At 40.0% G+C, this 19,469-nt stretch overlaps 1 protein-coding gene across 5 annotated transcripts; it reads right to left on the bottom strand.

The window, feature by feature from the left end:
• Positions 1–522: 522 nt before the first annotated feature.
• Positions 523–18,357, bottom strand: DUSP14 (dual specificity phosphatase 14). Of its 5 annotated transcripts, none has more exons than XM_063444391.1 (4): positions 17,993–18,357; positions 6,177–6,230; positions 3,487–3,605; positions 523–2,339 (listed from the first exon to the last, which is right to left on the bottom strand). In XM_063444391.1, exon 4 carries the CDS (start codon positions 2,236–2,238, stop codon positions 1,642–1,644), a length of 597 nt encoding a protein of 198 aa, XP_063300461.1. In that variant the 5' UTR covers positions 2,239–2,339; positions 3,487–3,605; positions 6,177–6,230; positions 17,993–18,357; the 3' UTR covers positions 523–1,641. The 5 variants fall into 5 exon arrangements, with proteins under 5 accessions (XP_063300461.1, XP_063300464.1, XP_063300460.1 ...); XM_063444394.1 differs by lacking the exon at positions 17,993–18,357 and adding an exon at positions 16,383–16,451; XM_063444390.1 differs by lacking the exon at positions 3,487–3,605.
• Positions 18,358–19,469: the final 1,112 nt, after the last annotated feature.

Below are 19,469 nucleotides of genomic sequence, written 5' to 3' on the forward strand. Positions count from 1 at the left end.
GGAGGTGAGCAAGACTGGAGTAAGAGACTGTTCTTGTTTCACGGTATCACCTGCTGATGGCGGGAGAAGAAGCACTGCCTGGTACCAAACTACCCTTCCTGGTCTGGCCCATCAGCGGCATTGGCTGATTGCAATTGACTTACTTATTTCTGCAACTACCTTTAGGCACTGCAGTAATATCACTTTCTCTTTTTTTTCTTCCCATGATATTCAGTCCCAGTGGTTTCCCAGCTTGTTTGATATTGATATGTGATTTACATGTCTAGCCCTTTAATTCCTTTTCAAACCTACTCTTTAACTTTAAGTCAAGTCTAGCTGTGTTTACTTAGAACGTTCACTCAGTATGTTTCTAAGCTTGTCATTATACCCTTTAAAAATGGTGCATGTATTTGCTAAATGCCCTACCACATATAAGCTATGTACTATCTTGTCACCTTGTGTAGGAGCATAAGACTGTATATAGTCTTCTGCACAAAAAAATAATAATAAATAAATAAATGATGACACGAAAGGATAAAGCCATTTGGTGAACAGAATATTTATTAAACATTTTCAAACATTTGCTAAGTTTTCAGTTGTTACCTGTCCGTGATAAAGCACAGGCAAAACCCTCCCTTTGCATATGGAGAAATATATCTTGAAACAAAGGTTCCAGGGACCCTATATTTAAATCCAGTTGCTGTTATCTTTACACCATGCATGCAATACAAACTTAACCAAGTTCTTCTGAGCTATCATGTGCATGTTAATGTAAAAAATATATATATATATATCATTTATTTATTAATGAGCTATTAACACCCTGTATTCCCCCTAGCAATCATGCAGTAGCTTATCAAGTTGTATACAGCAAGATAGTTACATAACATGTTGAAGCATTCATTTTCTATTTACTTTACGTTTTTTTCAGGGAGTCTGACAAAATATACTACTGCTGATGAATGTAGTGGATTTATCGGGATGAAAAAAAAGGCTAAACATTAAAAAAATAATAATATAATACCCACAAAAATGCATACATCATGTATTCAGATATGTTTTGTATGTGTCCTGTAATATGCAGCATTGAAACATCTATTTGGATCTTGGTTTATCTTTGCTGTTTATATGGATAACTAGAGGAAGTTGCATGAAATCTCTTTAAGAAACACTCCAAGCACCATAACCACTACAGTGCAATGTAAGTAGTCAAACCATTTGCTAATGGCTAGACTACTTACTTGGGGTCCACTGGAGGACAGTCACCTCCTCCATTGCCAGCAGATTTTCCATTAGCTCTCCTGAGCTAAGCCCTCCTGTGCAGTTCCACCTCATTGCTTGAGAGTGTCAGCTAACTGTTTGCCACCAGTGAGATATCTTGTACTTCCAAGCTTGGGTCAATGCAACGAACTTCTGGTTCTCACAGAGGAGGTGACTAGTTCCCGGCAGACATCATGTACGTCACCAAACTGCTTGCATAGTGCTAGGAATGTTCCTCTAATTCATCCTTTGGCATTTATTCAATTAACAATTGTTCTTGCTACATTATGGTCGCAGATAAATTCTAGGTATGAGGATGTGTTCTCAAGATTCACAAAACTAATTAAAGAGCTTCTTAATCTTCTACATTGTATTTTATTCTGGATGCAGTGCTGTGATTCATTAAATTCTCCAGTAAGGCATCAGATTCCTCCTCTCTTTTACATATACATCTGGAATGACACCATATGGTGTGTGCACCATCTTCACTGAGCATCTTCCAAACAGTTTCCGTTCATACTCAATCAGTTGTCTCCAGAATCCAATGTTGGGTCTTATTACAGGTCGTCTTGTTTTGACCCAGTTGTAAGCCTCTAAAAGGGACACCTTGTGATACTTCATCAAGTAGGCGATGCAGAGAGATGCCGATCGGCTAACGCCTGCTGCGCAGTGCACCAAGGTGGCACCATGTTTTCTAGCTATGCTGTGTATCTTATCGGCCACACTGTCAAAATATAAGGATATAGGAGCATGGGGCATGTCTGACAGAGGAACTTTCACATATTCAAATTGAGGCCAGTTGAAATTTGGGATTTCGATTGTAGCATTGATAATGCAGGTGATGCCTTTGGCCAAAAGGAGAGTCCTATTTGATGCCACACTGCCGCGACCAAGGTAAAGGAAGGAGGTGATTTCTGCTATTCCACTGAGGGCCCCATCAGATACCCATCGGGGTGTAAGGAGAGCACGGTGCAAATAGCTATGACTCCGTGATGTCATTCTTGTTTGGCTTATAATCAGACTATCATATTTAACATATAAAAATCAGTTTTTGCATTTTAACAAGTGCCTTCTAGTTCAATGTCTTCTTTCCACCTTTCCTGAAAAGAAAATAAAGAAGAATTCTTAATTTGAAGTTCTATGACGTGCTCATATTTTCAGTTTAATAATTTTGTTAGCTTCAATTTTTTAACCTATATTCTGAAATTCAACTTCCCCCGAATTTTCTGTTTAGTGAGTAACCCCCCTGTACCTGCTATACCTGTAACCACTTGACATAATGTGAATGCAGGAGTAGGGTGTAAGTGAAAAAATAAAAAAGGAGGGAATAACTGGTGGCACCAAGCCTTGCTAGGAAAACCTACTAAATATATATAAAAAAAAATATTAGAATGAGGCTGCACTGAGAAAAAAGAAGGGAAAGGGAAAACAATCAACAGCCATTGATAAAGCCTAGAAAGGTGAAACAAGTACCTACGAGGAGCGGTTGTTGAGCTAACCTGGACCTTGTCTCTCTATTTCTGCTTAGAGATCCTAAGGCAGCTGGAAGAATCTAGAGACTTACTCTGGACTTGACCACAGGTTCGTCTATCAAAAAGAGTCACCTCCAGTGTATCCACACTGCATCTACTAAGTGGATATAAGACATTTTGTCTACTCCCTTTTGGACTTTTATGCACCTTGGACTTATTGGCTGCTATTGGCGCTTTATATTTTTAGCTACTAGTGAATTTCTGTTTCCAATGTTTGTGGATTCTTGTTGCTGTTTTATTTGTTTCTGTTATTTCTGCACCCTCAGAGTTACTATTTTGCTGATTATGATTTTATGTCAATGAATAAATAGTATATATCTTTTTGATAATCCTTTTAAATTACTATTTTATTAATCATACTCCTGAGGAAATAGTTCAGATATATCTAGTGAAGTTAGACCTATCCATTCACTTATTTTTTATTTTTTATTTATTTAATTAATTTTATTTAAATTCATTTATTTTTATTTTATTTTTTCCCTTTCCCTTCTTTATTCTTTTTTTTTTGTGCAGCCTCATTCTAATAACTTGACATAATGTGCCTACACATAAACTAGATGAATAAATGCAGCACAATGCTTTGTATTTTGTAATCTGACACACTGTCACATAGGAGACCTATCAATCAGTGCCATCTCCCCCATCACAGGACTTCTTAAAGAGGAACTGTCACTTCTCTGGAATTCATACCATTGAATAAAATACAGAAAATCACCTTTAAGTTGTGTAACCTTTTCTTCATGAGCTGCTCGACTATCTTTAAAATTTATATTAAAGATTTTGCAAATTACGTCACAATCCAATTCAGATAATGCAAAGCCAGGGCAAACATTGCTAAAAGATGAGAATAGAAACATTGTTTAATTCCTCCTCTGCTCTGTATACTTCCTCAATGCTTAGTGCCAGGTGCAAAGGGCAGAGCTTATAACATCGATTGACAAAGAGCTAGGATGGTGGCACCCAGTTGGAACATAAAGATGTGTATAGTTCTATATTTCATTTTACTTTCAACACCTCACAAACATATATTTCTTAAAGAGATAATCTAAGCACCAAAATAACGTTAGTTTAAATAAGTAGTTTTGGTGTATAGATCATTAATTCACTGCTATTTAGAAATAAAATCTAATTGCAGCCTTAGTCCCTGACTAAATCACACAGCCTCCATATAAAAAATGGTTTCATTTTTCAATCAGATCTTACAGCATATTGTGTTTACATAATACTTGTTTATCTGCACTGTAATTGAACTTTAATCACACACAGTAGACTGTTGCAAGCTCTTGAAGGCTACCAATCAAGAATTAGATAAAAAAAAATTCTAATTAAGCACACTGTGCAATAAGGAATGCAAAAAAAAGTATTTTTCAGGAACTGTGTATGCACAGCCAGGGAAGGTGTGGCTAGACTGCATAAACAAAGTGATTTAAAGGGACACTCCAGGCACCATGAGTCCATGACATCTTTAGTTGATTGAAGTCATTATCGTGCCTGGGGTCCACTGGTTTGGATTAGTATGGCGTGAGGTTAAGCATATCAGAGGCTGGGCTGCCGAGGAGCGAGTAGAGTAAACTGCAAACTTTTCCAGCTGTCTAATATCTAAATTCTTTCTCATTACTTTCTTTACACATCAATAGTGGCTACACATATTCTTTAATCATCGCTTTCACATTTCCCTTGATATCTCAACTACCCATTTTATACTTTAATACTTAGCTAGATAGCTTGTGATCTTACAATCTAAACAACCTTAATTTCTAGATCCCAGCTGACAGGAAGGTCCCCTTTTATCTTTTGTATTTGTCTATTAATATTGTACTGTTTTTCTTTTTTTTTTTTTCTTTTTTTTTTTTAGTAAACCAGATGCAATGGTGGCAAGGTCCTCTCCCAATCAGTGCATAATGTGCTGGGGAGGCCCAAAAGAACAAATACATTAATTGGTAACAAAGGACAAAATGACCCTTATGCGTTGATGCATACTAACAATATACAGTTTAGAGAAGCTGGGAGAGGTTCCACCAATCACTGCCTTTTCGTTTCTGGTTTACAGGGTCTGATCCATTCCATAAACACCTGTCCAGGATCTATGATAAAAGCAGTTTATTCCACAGGCACAATTCCACTCACCATATAGGATTAATTACACTATTAACTTGGCTGTGTGCAGTGAATGCAGATGCCACTGACTATGTGTGCATGCACACACACGTTGGACAAAACTGACCAGGCAAAAAAAAAAAAAAACCTGAAAAGTCTTCCTTTGCAGTGTCTGAGACAGGGGATCTGCTTATAGCTGCATATTTTTTTACACAGCAATGCAGTTATATGCCACTCTCAATACTGACATTGAGTGCAAGGTCTCTCTGTACCATAGTCTTCACAATTACAAGGTTGTTATGGTGCTTAAAGTGACCCCGTAATAATTTACAAACTGAGGTGAGCACAATCCCCCTTCAATTCCCTAGCCACATGTCGTGTGGAAAGCTAGTGTTAAATAGGAGGAGGACCAACTAAATTTTCCTCTTCTGAAGACTTGCAGGCACGTGTTGTGAGATTAATTGTAATTGTGTTGAGAAACAAAGCCCTCATTAGTATACAGAATGTTATGGAAGACTTTCCTAAAATATTATTAGAGATGGGGGTGGGGTGTAGACAGACGACTCAATCACATATGACCAAATCACCATATGACCAAATTAAACAAAAATCAAATTGCGTGGTAAACAAAATTAATTCATTCAGTTTATTTTTCATCATTTGCGCATATATTTACTAGGACACTACAGACACCCAAACCACGCAATCTCAATGAAGTGGTCATGGTGACATGTTCCCCGGTTTTAATACTGCAGCTGAAAACAGTGCCATTCTCTAGTAGCAGTCACTCAACTAGCCTCCAAATGTTTTCCTGTGAAAAGGTATTGGACTGGCTGAGATTTCGATGATCTCAGCCACGTTGGCGGGAGAGCAGCATGGAAGAAAAGGAAATATTTTTTTCTTCCCAACACTATGGCGTTCCTTTAAGAAGCTGGTGCTGGGTTATAGGCTACAGTTGAGTGGTTTAAAATAGGAGTGGATAGGCACCTGTCCACCTGCTCTGATAATTCCCCATGGTGTGAGCAAATTGAAAGAGGGTCTGAAAAAAATGGGTAATTGCCCTGCTATTTCTGCCATGTAGCAAAAATTTATATTTCTGCCATGTTGCTATTAAAAGTTACAGTAAAAATGTAAACAAGGAGAGATAAGTGCATGCTTTATAGCAAAATGTAAATATTCTGCCTGGAGTGATGGCTCAAAGGGGGAAACCTTGCATCTCCACAATGTGGTTCATTTTACTGGGCACAGGATTGGAGGCAGCACTGAAGTGGGGAACAGGTGCGCAAAAATAAAAATTTGTAAACTCACCACTCAGAGAGGTCTCTTGAACCACCTTCTGTATATGATGTCCCAATACTGAACCTAATTAAAAATAAGTGAAACACATATTCATTATACTACAGGCATAATGCATTTGAACATAATTAAATCATCTGTGTTATGCAGGCCATTTACCGTTAAGTTGCTCTGTCACCTTTTGGGTCCCTTGCATATTTTGCAAAGAGCCCCAATGGTGACATCACCAGTTGGTGTGCAGCTAAGGTGAGTTATACTTATTTGAAGATGATCCCTGCAGAGCTTTTCATGTATTAGTTTTATAATATGCTCTTTTTTGAGGGCGTGGAGAGGTGTGAAAAAGCCACTTTAATAAACAAACAAGGAAGGACCCCAATTTCATGTGAAGATGAGGACTTGAACTCGAAACCTACAAGTGAGAGAAGTTTAGATCACACTGGCACTAGTGGCATACTTACCACAGTCGCAAGGGTCGCGACCGCAACTTCGATGCCTGCAACCATGGGCCAGTCGGGGGGTACAGCCAATTCACTTGTAAGTGGCCCAGGCCACCTGAGAGCCCCACAAGCCCAGGCCCCTTACATGCACACAGACTCGGTCAGGGAGATCTTTTTATCTCCCTCCCCGGGTCTTTGCAGAGTTTGGGATGCAGGAAGGGGAGGAGGCTCTCTGCCTTCACCTCCGTGCTAAGTCTCGGTTTTCAGAGCGTTGCCACGGTAACCACGGCAACACGCGATTACACATGGTGCCGGCACTTGCACACAAGAGCCTTCACCTGGCAAAGGTGAAGTCAGAGAGCCCCTGCAGCACCATCGGAATATGCTGCCTCCTCCCTGGGTGCTGGTAGGACACCAAATTAAATTACATTACAAAATAAATATATATGAAAAAAAGATGCTCCCTTTTTAGCCCCCACACCCCCTTTTCTACCCAGCGAACACGCTCTCACTCACTCACACTGCATCCCTACACACACACTGCATCCCTAATCCCTAAAAACACACACACACACACACAATCCCTAAAAACACACACACACACACACCCTAATCCCTAAAAACACACACACACACACAATGCATCCCTACATACACACACACACACACAGTGCATCCCTACATACACACACACAAACACACACAGACAGAAAAACACAATGCATTCCTACAAACACACACTATTCATCCCTTACACAAACAGACACACACAATGCACCGCCTACACACAAACACACACGGACAGAAACAGACACTACTTACTGGGATGGAGGGAATGACACACACACACACACACACTGCATCCCTACACACACACACATACTGCATCCCTACACACCCTGCATCCCTACACACACACTGTATACCTACATGAACACACACACACTGCATCCCTACACACACACACTGCATAATGAATCCCTAAACACACACACAATGCATCCCTACACACACACAATGCATCCTACATACAAACACACACACACACCCACTCACACACAGTGCATCCCCACACACACACAGAAAAACACAATGCTGAAAAAAACTCTGCATGTGCATTGATTCAAGCTAAAATACTGTACATCCAGACTCAAATCACCATAACCACTTCGAAAGCAGAAGGGGTCATGGTGGTTGGAGTAACCCTTTAAAGTAAGAGGGAAAGCTAAAAATGAAAAACTTTATAATAACATATTACAATAGCCCATACACAACACCCACAAAATACCACAATCAACCAAACAAAATACCACAGAAAACCCATAAGCAATTACAAAACCTCCACATGCTACCCAACCACAAAACAAAACAAAACAACAAACTCAAATATAAAACCACAGCCCACACACATAATACCACAAACAGCCAACATACTTAAGGAGCTAAGTGGGGAAATAAGTGAACCTCTGTATTTAATTTTTCAAGATTCTTTTGCTTCAAGTATTGTACCGGAGGATTGGAGGAAGGCAGATGTTTTTCCTATATTTAAAAAGGGTTCAAAATCCTTGCCTGGAAATTATAGACCTGTCAGCTTAACTTCTGTAACTGGGAAAATATTTGAAGGGCTATTAAGGGATAATATTCAGGAATTCATTGGGAAGAACTTTGTTATTAGCAATAATCAGCATGGTTTTATGAAACATAGGTAATGTCAAACAAACCTAATTGCATTCTACGAAGAAGTAAGTAGAAGTATAGATCAGGTGTTGCAGTGGATCTGATCAACTTGGATTTTGCCAAGACATTTGATACGGTTCCTCACAATAGGTTAATCTTCAAACTAAAAGAAATTGGTCTAGATGAATATTCTTGTTCTTGGGTAGAACATTGGCTTAAGGATAGAGTACAACGAGTTGTCATTAATGGTAAATGTTCAGGCTGGACAAAAATGGTAAGTGGTGTCCCTCAGGGTTCTGTTTTGAGACCACTTCTATTTAACATATTTACAAATGATCTTGAAATAGGCATTGAAAGCCATGTATCAGTGTTTGCAGATGACACAAAACTTTGTAAAGTAATAAAATGTGAGCAGGATATTGCTTTGCTGCAGAGGGATTTGGATAGATTGGGGGACTGGGCACTAAAATGGCAGATGAAATTTAACGTAGAGAAATGCAAAGTTATGCACAAGCAATTTACACCCTAAATGGTAGTGAACTAGTGATAACTACACACGAGAAGGATTTGGGAATTGTTATAGACAACAAATTAGGCAGCAATATGCAATGTCAATCTGCAGTTGCTAAGGCCAGTAAGGTTTTGTCATGTATAAATAGGGGCATAAATTCTCGGGATGAAAATATAATGTTGACTCTTTATAAATCGCTGGTAAGACCACACCTTGAATATGCTGTGCAATTTTGGGCACCTGTTCTAAAGAAAGATATCATGGCACTAGAAAAAGTCCAGAGACGAGCTACAAAATTGATAAAAGGAATGGAGCATTTTAGTTATGAAGGAAGGTTAAAAAAATTAAATCTGAGAGGCGGAGCCAAGCAACCAACCTGAATGACCGCACGCCAAGCGAGCTCTCCAGCGAACTAGCACTTTGGGCCCGCTAACGAGGACCCATCTGAACAAAAACAGCATTAAACTGACCCACGGACTGCCGCTAACGACATGGGTCGCAAAACTAAAAAACCAAAGCCCGACAACCCGCGGCAACACCAAACTATAGGTGACATGTGGAAGCAAGCGCTCAGTGCCCAAGGCCCAAACATGGCCACCTACGACAACTACAGCTCGGACGTATCCGATGACTTCACCACAGAGGCAGAGACGGTGACTCCACAGACTATCACCCCGCCAGTCACCTCCGAGACCAGACTCCTCATCGGTGACCGTCTCGGTCATGAAAGGCCTCCTGGCAGAGCTCCGACTAACAATACAGGCCGACATGGCCCAACTGCGCACAGACCTGCAGGGCCTAACAGGCCACCTGGGCACATTGGAGGCAGACTCCCAGTGCACCAAGCAACACACACAACTCTTGCAGCAAACGGTCCAAGCCCTCAAACAACAGCACCTTACCTATGAGCAGGGAATAGCAACGTTGGAGGATCGGAGCCGCAGCTGGAACATTAAAATCCGAGGAATCGGAGAGGAGATACCGGAGACTGAGCTCCCCCACACACTGAGGAGACTGATACAAACGCTCCTACCTCCCAAGCAAGCCAGGCAGGTGCCCATAGAACATATGTTTTGCTTGCCACGAGCAGCCAAGGCCCCAACAACGGCCCCACGAGACCTTATAGTCCGTTTTCAAAACCACGGGGACAAGCGGGCGGTAATGCAGACCACGCAAAACCACTCACCATATCCGTTCGAAAACATGCAGCTTTCCTTCTATGCGGATCTGTCAGGATCCACTCTGGCATGGCGACGCACACTCCAACCCTTTACAGCCCTCCTACGCCAGCATAAAATCATCTACCACTGGAGAGGTTTGTGCACACTGCTCATCAACCACGAGACTGCAGCCTACACCATCTGGGACTTGCAAGAGGCAAATGAACTGCTACCGACACTGGGAATCCCTTCGACCCCTCATCTCCCCTCGGTGACCAGCACTACGCCGGCTCACGGCTCCACCTGGAACCCCGCAACAGTGGTCCCATTTGTCCCCAGAGGAGCAGGGATAGCAACCAAAATAGCAGCCAAAACCTGAGGCAGCCCCGAAATTACCAGGTTTATCAACCACCATACCTCAGCAACACCACTTGCTGCACCCACTGAACTTGTAAACCAACCATGTTGTTGTTATAAGTTTGTTTTTGTTTTCTTTCTTTCGGATTCTTGTTATGGAACACCCACACTAGCACTTGCAGTCATGGGCACCCTATAGCAACTCACATATAGCTCCTTTGAGTACCCCCCTCCCCCCCGGGATAATAGGGGCCACCTAGAATACAGCAGACAGGGACACTAGACCACCCGCTATTGCTCAACACCAGGGAGATAGACACTAAAATATCAGAACCGGCTCTACAGCACACACAGTCGCTATGAACCCATGCCACGAAACACAGCACGGCTTCCACCAACGCAACACGGCCCCAGCGCAAGACAACACACTATAGACCATCAAGCTCCAGGCCCAAAGACTAGGCTACTTATGCTCAGGCCGACAACTAGTACCCTCACACCAGCTCTATTCCCACTGCACTACAGCTATGTGCCATGAGAATGTTTCTCTTTAAATGTTTTATTGTTATGTGCCAAACGGTTACCAACTAAATTGATGCTACTGCTATACCTAGCTTATCCTAGCTTACAAACAAAAAATGTGCACTTCTCTGCAATGTCACTGTGATAACCCTGATGCTCAATTGATGCATACTGTTGTGGCACCTGATATATGCCTGTAACCACCTTTGCACAGAAAAAAATAAAGAATAAAAAAAAATAAAAAAATGAAATCTGTTTAGTTTGGAAAAACGGCGCCTATATATACAAACATATTCGGGGCCAGTACAAACCTTTATCTGGAAATCTATTCATAAACAGGGCTATACATAGGACACAAGGTCACACATTTAGGCTGGAAGAAAGGAGATTTCACCTAAGGCAAAGAAAAGGTTTTTTTACAGTAAGAGCAAAAATGATATGGAATTCTCTGCCTGAAGAGGTGGTTTTGTCAGAGTCATTACAGATGTTTAAACTGCAATTGGACAAATACTTGCAAAAACATAACATACAGGGACATAATTTCTAATTAGTGGGGTAATAGCTGCTTCATCCAAGGAGACATCTGACTGCTATTTTGGGGTCAAGACGTAATTTTTTCCTAGTTTGTGGCAAAATTGGAAGCGCTTCAGACTAGGTTTTTTGCCTTCTTTTGGATCAACAGCAAAAACATATGTGAGGAAGGCTGAACTTGATGGACGCAAGTCTCTTTTCAGCTATGTAACTATGTAACTATGTAACTATACTGCAGCAACTACTCCACAAATACATAGCAGAAATCTGCCAAATGACATAAACTATTGTTAATCTTTTTTAGAAAGCTGACCTAGATACAAGGCTTGCCACTTATAATAGAAGTTTGGATGGGAGCCAACTAACCCATTACCTGTCAAACATGTTGAACAAGTCTCCCACAAAGGCTGTGGTTAGCCGGGAGATTTCAGACAGTCCCTAGCTACAACATAAACTAGAAGAAGAGGCTAGATCCCTTGTCAAACTTGAAAACTGTTCAGATTTTTTTTATGTTGCATATTTAATGTGCTTCAAATTTTCTACACATTTTTTTTGTAAATGTCAGATAACATACACTACATACTCCTGTATTAACATGTTACTGACTGAAGAATTACTTACACCTTGTGAAACAGTATCAGTTAAGTTCCCACATACAGCACGATATGAATGCACCTTGGGGGGGAGAATTCTATGAATATTTTTTATGTTTTTGATTACACAGAGAAAATGACAGTATGTGATTTTAACCGTTTTGTTATGGTTAGTCAAAGGACTGCTCAGACAAATTATCTTGTGGTCTTTATAAATAAGAGAAAAATCCATTCAACATTTTGTGGAATGGTGAAGCAAACTGAGTAGCTACAATAACCCAAATTTATATTATTTAATTTATCAAGGCTCAAAATGGCCACTTACCATTGGATTACAGGTAAGTTTAAAAGAACACTCATAGCCTACTGTAGTGATTATGGTGCCATGAAGGCCCTTTCGCAATCGCAGAGTACTTGGCAAACTGTTTTTAATATGGTTTGACAATTACCTAGATTCCACCGAGTGTCAGATATTTGACCAAAAGCAGTGCAGTTTTTTTTCCATGACATGAATGCATTCATTGGCTGAGGGTGCTCAGCTGACAGTGTCAGCCAATAAGTGAACATTATTTAGCTTCTGCTGCTCGACTAGATTAGAAGCAATGTTAGCAGGCTGTAAGGCCCAGGTAAGTGTCAAAACCATATTGCGATGGTTTGGCATTTTAGGCTGGGACTCCTGTAAAATAATGGTGTAATACTGTCCACAGTAGTTCAGGGCTGTCGTCAGCAGTCACAAGATTGCATTGAGAATTTGTCAGTGCAGTACGCCCAGTGTGCTCGTGTAATGGAGGTTATTGCAGTGAAATAAAGGAGACACGGTTACTTGTTAAGCAGCATTTCTAGATAAAATCCTCCTTTCCATGTCAGCTAAAGGTCTGTTGTAAAACAAAAATCTAATTTTCACATTTTAATTTTCAAGTTATCCTTAACCCCTTAAGGACACATGACATGTATGACATGCCATGATTCCCTTTTATTCACGAAGTTTGGTCCTTAAGGGGTTAAATTACATTTTTTTTTTTCAGTGGGCTCAATATATCACCCCTTAATAGTCTCCAGATAATTACTGTCATCCTTTCATTACACCAAGGAAGCTAAAATGCAATGTTTATTATCGCCCTATACCCAGCTTCATACGTCTAACCTGCATATAACTAATAGAAAGCATTACCTCTACATTCTCCCCAAATCTTCTTTAAATGTTAAATCTATTAAATTGGTTAAAAGCAGCCCCATATGTCAAATCAATTAATGCAGCAAAAGAAAAGTGATCCATTAGAAACTACCAATATATGATTTGTTTTACTTTTTCTCCAGCAACAACACAAAGGGTCTCATTTGGAAATGAGTTGAAACATTCTCATTCATTGATTATTTGGATAGAAACTGGAATATATCCGCATGTGTGCATAACCTTACTAGCTGGGCACTGCCTAAAATGCACAACAATAAACATTCAGCAGTGGCAGAGGGGTTTATGGGATGGTTCAGGGTGGTTTTATAGTTTTGGCAAATGGTATATTTTAATACATAAACTGTATGTTATTTTATTAGGTATTTAAAGCCACGATAGAGCGGATATGACAGAAAAGGGTGCTCAGTAGTAAGCAAACCACAAAACAATGGGAGGTATGAAAGTGGGTGCATCCATCTGTCAGCCCATAGAGGTAGGATCTCTGCCCAGCCCAACTTAAGGAGGACCGTGTACAGAACGTTCTGAGAATACTGATCACAGCACAAGTGCTTACGCTGCATTGATTCTGGACATTACCCGGATGTCCCTAAATGCACCAAAGAAGACACCAGAGATGACGAGACAGAACCCTGAATTCAAGTTCGAATTAAACAAATAGCTAACATACACACACACGTATACAGATGGCTCAAAGTACGTGGACACCAGACCATCACACCTATATGAGATTGTCGTACATTACACTCCAAAATCTCAGGTATTAATATGGAGTAACTTCCCCTACACACATATGTGGCTATAACAGCCACCACTCTACTGGAAAGTATTTCTATAAGATTTTGGATTGTATTTGTTGGAATTTGTGCCAATTCAGCCGAGAGCATTTATGAGATCAGGCAAAGATGTTTGACAAGAAGGACCAACTCTCATTTGGCATTCCAATTCTTCCCAAAGGTGTTAGGTGGGGTTGAGGCCAGAGCTATGTGCAGAATTTCACAAAAAAACATGTCTTCATAGATCTTGCTTAGGACACAAGGGGACATTCATGGTAAAACAGGAAAGGACCTTCCCTAATCTGTTGCCACAAAGTTGCAAGCATCAACATGTCTAAAATGTGTTTGTATCCTGTAGAATTAATATCTTAGTTTCAGTTGCCACAGGACAAACCTTGGAAAACAGCCCCCATCTTCATAGTAGGTACTATGCATTCTGGTAGTTAATTTTCTCCCAGCATCCACCCCTCTAGATTCGTCCATGAGACTGCCATATAGTGTAGTGTGATTCACCACCACAAAGAACACATTTCCCTTACTACAAAGTTTAGTGGAGGCATGCTTTACATCAATCACGTTAACGCTTGGTATTGCTCATGCTTATGTCAGGTTTGTATACAGTTGCTCAGCCATTGAAACCCAATTCAGGAACCTCCCGACGCACAGTTCTTGTACTGATGATGCTTCCAAAGGTGATTTGGAATGGTGTGATGAGTGATACAACAGATGATAGTTTTTTATGTGCTATACCATTTACAACTCGCTCTGTGGGCATGACTGTCTGTTGCTTCTAGACGCTACCACATCACATTAATAACACTTACAATTGAGTAGGGAAGATCTAGTTGGGCATAGATTTCTGAACTGACTTGGCAAAGGTGGCATTCAATGACAGTGTCGAGTTTAATGTCACTTCAATTGATCCATTGTACTGTCAATTTTGTCTATAGGGATGTGCTAGATTTTATTGACATGTTGGCAACAGGTGAGCCCGAAGCACCGGAACATACTGTATACGCATACAAAAAATCACATAATATGTACAGACACCCCATACACAAAAATAGACAAAACAAATACGTACAAATAGCCAAACAAACATATGTATACATACATTTCCAAACAAAGAAAGCATGGACCTTCACCTTAAAAAGACCATATAAGAACTAGAACCACTATTGTACAGTATGGTGATGCAAAGAAGCTATAAACACAGTCCTGAAGCAATCATGCCAAAAAAAGTAAGATACAAAACCTAGGAATTATTTCCATACAAGCTAGGAAGAGGCTTGACAAGTATAAGATTTTAGCTAACCACGTGTAATTTAAATATAGATCGACATGTTCCAAGACAAACTAATCTCATAAATATCATTAAAAAAAACCCACACAACAATTCTGATCCAAACAGAGCATTCATGACTGACAGTATTTACCCAAATCGGAATTTCCATTAATTTCTTGTTGAACAAATGTATTTTGCTGTGAGAGTTATAGTTATGTAAGATTAGCAGTGTTAGCAAAATATAACCTGCCTAATTTTTCTACAATACGAGGTAGATCAATTTCCCAATCCCAAATGACCTAACCTCACATAAACTCCTTCAGGGTAACTCTTTTCTACCCGAAATTCCTCATCTTTTTAATCTAGCAAGTGATGAAAGTAAAATCATATGGAAATATTGGTCAACACAGGAAAATATCCCATCCGTACAATAGAACTCGTTAAGCAAGTATTTAAAATATATATATATATATATATATTTTTTTTTTTAAATCACTACAATTATATTAATTTCAGAAACTAGGTACATAAGAAAACTACATTGTTTATAAGGAAAGAGCACATTATCAAAGGTATATGGGGAAGAATTAAAAATCGCTGTGTGGCTAAAAAGGTAGGGAATGAATGATTAGATTGTAGAACAAATTTTTTATTTTTTTTTAAAGAAATGTAAATACATAATAGATTAAACGTTCCACTTCCCTGATCCTAGTAAATTTCCCCACCCAATTTCTGTGATCCTGTAAGGCCTGTGCTCTATCATTCAGCCTGACCCCCCGCATTGCCATGAGCTCTTGGCAGCAGATTACAATAGAAAAGATCTAAGGGGGCACCGTGCCAACGGTTTAAATGTTTTCTTTTTTAAATGAAGTGGTTTATTCACTGGACATTAGCGATTTGGATTTTTTAAATCTGGTCCGGTTTTGTTTTCCTCAATTCGACTGAAACTCATCGTATTTACAAGTTGTATTGTAACGAAAATAAATACACAAAACAGAGACCCATCAGAATATCAGCTAAGAATGCTCTCAAGCAATCCCTGGAATGCCCCTTGAAAATTAAAGAACCTCCATTATTCAGAATTGTCTCCTCCCTCAATCCTTAGACACGATGGGTTAATACAATAAGTGTCCATTACTCAACCAAAAAGGGCAGATATCCTCTTCTCATTCCCCACCTAGAAAAACCTGGTCATCTTCTGCAGGGAATGTCTCACCTTGCATGGTCCTCATCTGCTGGGCTGCGGAAAAGGGGGTGTAATATCATTGGCTGGGCTGTTCTAGAAAGAGTGTCAAATGTATCCTCCTTCCTATATTCAAACGCTTGTGTTTCCCCTGTTACTGTGCTATAGTAATGGCCATGGCATTGGGACGCTGCGGCTAAATTATTTTATTTGCCCCATCTGCACTCTTGACATTCACTGCGTACCACCTTGTCTGGTTGTTGAAGCCGAAAGGAACCCCCACCTTTACATAATACGGTTAACATCTTACTGAAGGGGAAGACATAGGTGGGGTGAAATCTCGGCTCTCCCATGGTTAATAAGGGACCCCTACTTAATTATTTTAGGAATTCAACCCATCAAAGCCATTTCACGGTTTAACATGGGTTCTCAGGGACCCTTACATATCCTGGATCTCTACTTCTAATTAGCAAGAAAAATAGTAACACGCTGTCTCTAAATAAATGTAGCACAAGGAAATATTAAAATAAAAGTTGATTTAGCAAGCCATTACCATTTAGAGGATATACAAATTTGAGCCATTTAGTTGACAATTTGGATCATAGAGACAAATCCCAAATAGTTCATTTGTGCTCCAGTTTGATATTTTTCTAAGCACCTTTACACAAAAGCCTTGCACTTAAGAGCTATGCTAATACATTATGGGGGTGCTTCACTCTCTATCAATGAACACACACAATTTATATATTTTTTTTAGCAGAAGCATTATAATCCCAAGAAGATAAGACAGAAAGCACCATTAATTAGACACAACCCCAAAAATAACAAAAGCAAACAAAAATAAATACATTTGGGGTTACCTCAGAAACACTTAACTGACTGTTGGACTGTACTAAAGGGTTGGAATACAGTACACAAGTTAGGGTCCACAGGCCTACCCAGAATAAATGTGCTATTTGCAGCAAATGCTTATTCAACTAAATATGCTCAGGCTTAGCTCTGGGCTGCTAAGAAAGTTGACGCAGTAACAAGGTCTTGGCAGCTGATGAAAACAGAAACCGCTTCAGTATTAACCCATTTATCTACAATCTTAGTTCTCCGCAGTCCCCACAAAACTTGGAACTGAATCATTTAGGCAATCCTTTTACAAAGTGCTGAAAGTGTTAAAACTTTAAAGCAATACATAATTGCATGGCAGGTTTAATTGCAGGGTCGCAAGCATCTATTTAGGACTTACCGCCAATGTATCATTTTATTTGCAGTCTGCTATAAAGGATGCATTATACTGAACATGTTTTCCATCATGATCGTAAACTTTAGAATTACGTGACACATCACATATAGAAAGTGTTAATGCGCTAATAACTATCATATATTACAAACACACACTATAATATATATATATATATATATATATACACATACACACACATTTATGTTTTTTTTTTTTTAAATCTCAAACAAGAAGAAATGCTATTTTACGTAATTAAAATATATACTCTGGTCTGCAACCAAGCCTAGCATGCATCTGTGTTTAAGAAAAAATATATAGTTATAGCTGAAGTTTTTACTTTCTGGAGTAATAGTTTTATTTTTGTCCTTACCATGCTAATCTGTCGCACTCCCGCTTCAAAAAGAATTGGAAAAAAACAAAACTAGCCCTGCTTCTTAAATCTGAAAATAAAACCAGATTCTTTTTAACTCAAGATAAAAAAAAAAAGAAGAAAAAAAAGGTCTGCAAGAACAGCTCAGGAGAGTCCTTCTCTGATGGTATTAAAAGGCAAGTCCTCTCACGCCACGCCCCTCCTCAATGTTGAACAGAAGCCTTGTTGCCAAGATACAGGATTCGAAGCACTTGCTCAAGCTTCTCCTATTGAAGCGGGTACTTTTCTTCCCCCTCTTCTTGTCATTGCTAGTTGGACACACTCAGAGACCCAGCTCTCAGCCCCCACCTTCTGTGGCCAGTCGTGTTTCCGCTGATGTCACTTGCATATAATCTGTTGCCTAGAAAGCCTGAGATGGATTTTGAAAGCTCATATTTCCACATGTGATATTTCAGATTATACATTTTGCTTTAGGGCATCAATACGTGGAAAGCAATAAGGATAAAAAAAAAATATGTAACCAAACTAGAACATTTTAAAGCTCATTTAGATCAACAGCAAAAACAGATGTGCGAAAGGCTCAACTTGATGGCTGCCTGTTTCTTTTCAGCCTATTAACTATGTGTTTTAACCCCTTAAGGACGGCGGGCGGGCGTTCTATGCCGTCCTTGGGGACTCGGCTCTAGAATGCCCAAACCGTCCTTTCTACATACCCGGTCGCCGGCAATCCCGGTATGGGGACTCACCTGGGAGCCCAGGAAGTCCCCCTCCGTCCTCTTCGGCCCCCCTGGGCCATGTGATCGCGAGGTTCTTGCAAGGACCTCACGATCACATGGACGGCATAGCCGTCCAAGGCATTGCCAGCAGGGGGAGTGCCTGTAATGACAGTTGTGACAATTGTCAGTTGTCCTGCTGTCTGAAAAAAAAGTAATTAAAGTTTAAAACAGTGTAAAATAACATTATATATACTATGATCTAAGTATATATATATATGCACATATACACACATACACATATATACACATACACTGTCTACGTGTAGTTTAATATTAATATATATATAAAATTATAAATATATATTATCAAAATACACGTACAATGATATTGATTAAATATATATATATATAAGGGGGCGGAGCCAAGCAGCCAAGCTGAGCAGACGTGCTGAGTCCCAGCTCCCGATCCAAAGCGACTGTTTTGGGGGGAAAAAAAACTAAACTTGGCGCGTCTGTCTCCTGGTTAGCTTTTAACAAGCAGGGGAACACCCAGGCGACCAACCTGCTACCACACGTTGGCGGATCGACACCCAGGTGCCCCACTCAAGCAACTGAGGCCTAATGGGGTTCGATGCGGGAGGGGACGTCCGCTCTTCCCGTCCACGGCCCCATAAAAATACTCTAAAGCGTGCTTACTTCCTACCCCCCCCCCCCCCCCCCCGGACCGGTGGGGGTCATCCCGGTCCGCAACAAGCGACTGG

Source organism: Pelobates fuscus, chromosome 1 (genome assembly GCF_036172605.1).
Source record: "Pelobates fuscus isolate aPelFus1 chromosome 1, aPelFus1.pri, whole genome shotgun sequence".
Taxonomy (NCBI): domain Eukaryota; kingdom Metazoa; phylum Chordata; class Amphibia; order Anura; family Pelobatidae; genus Pelobates; species Pelobates fuscus.

What these genes read in the sequence shown, in the direction of transcription:
- DUSP14 (XM_063444392.1), bottom strand. Translation starts at nt 2,238, where the DNA reads ATGACATCACGGAGTCATAGCTATTTGCACCGTGCTCTCCTTACACCC.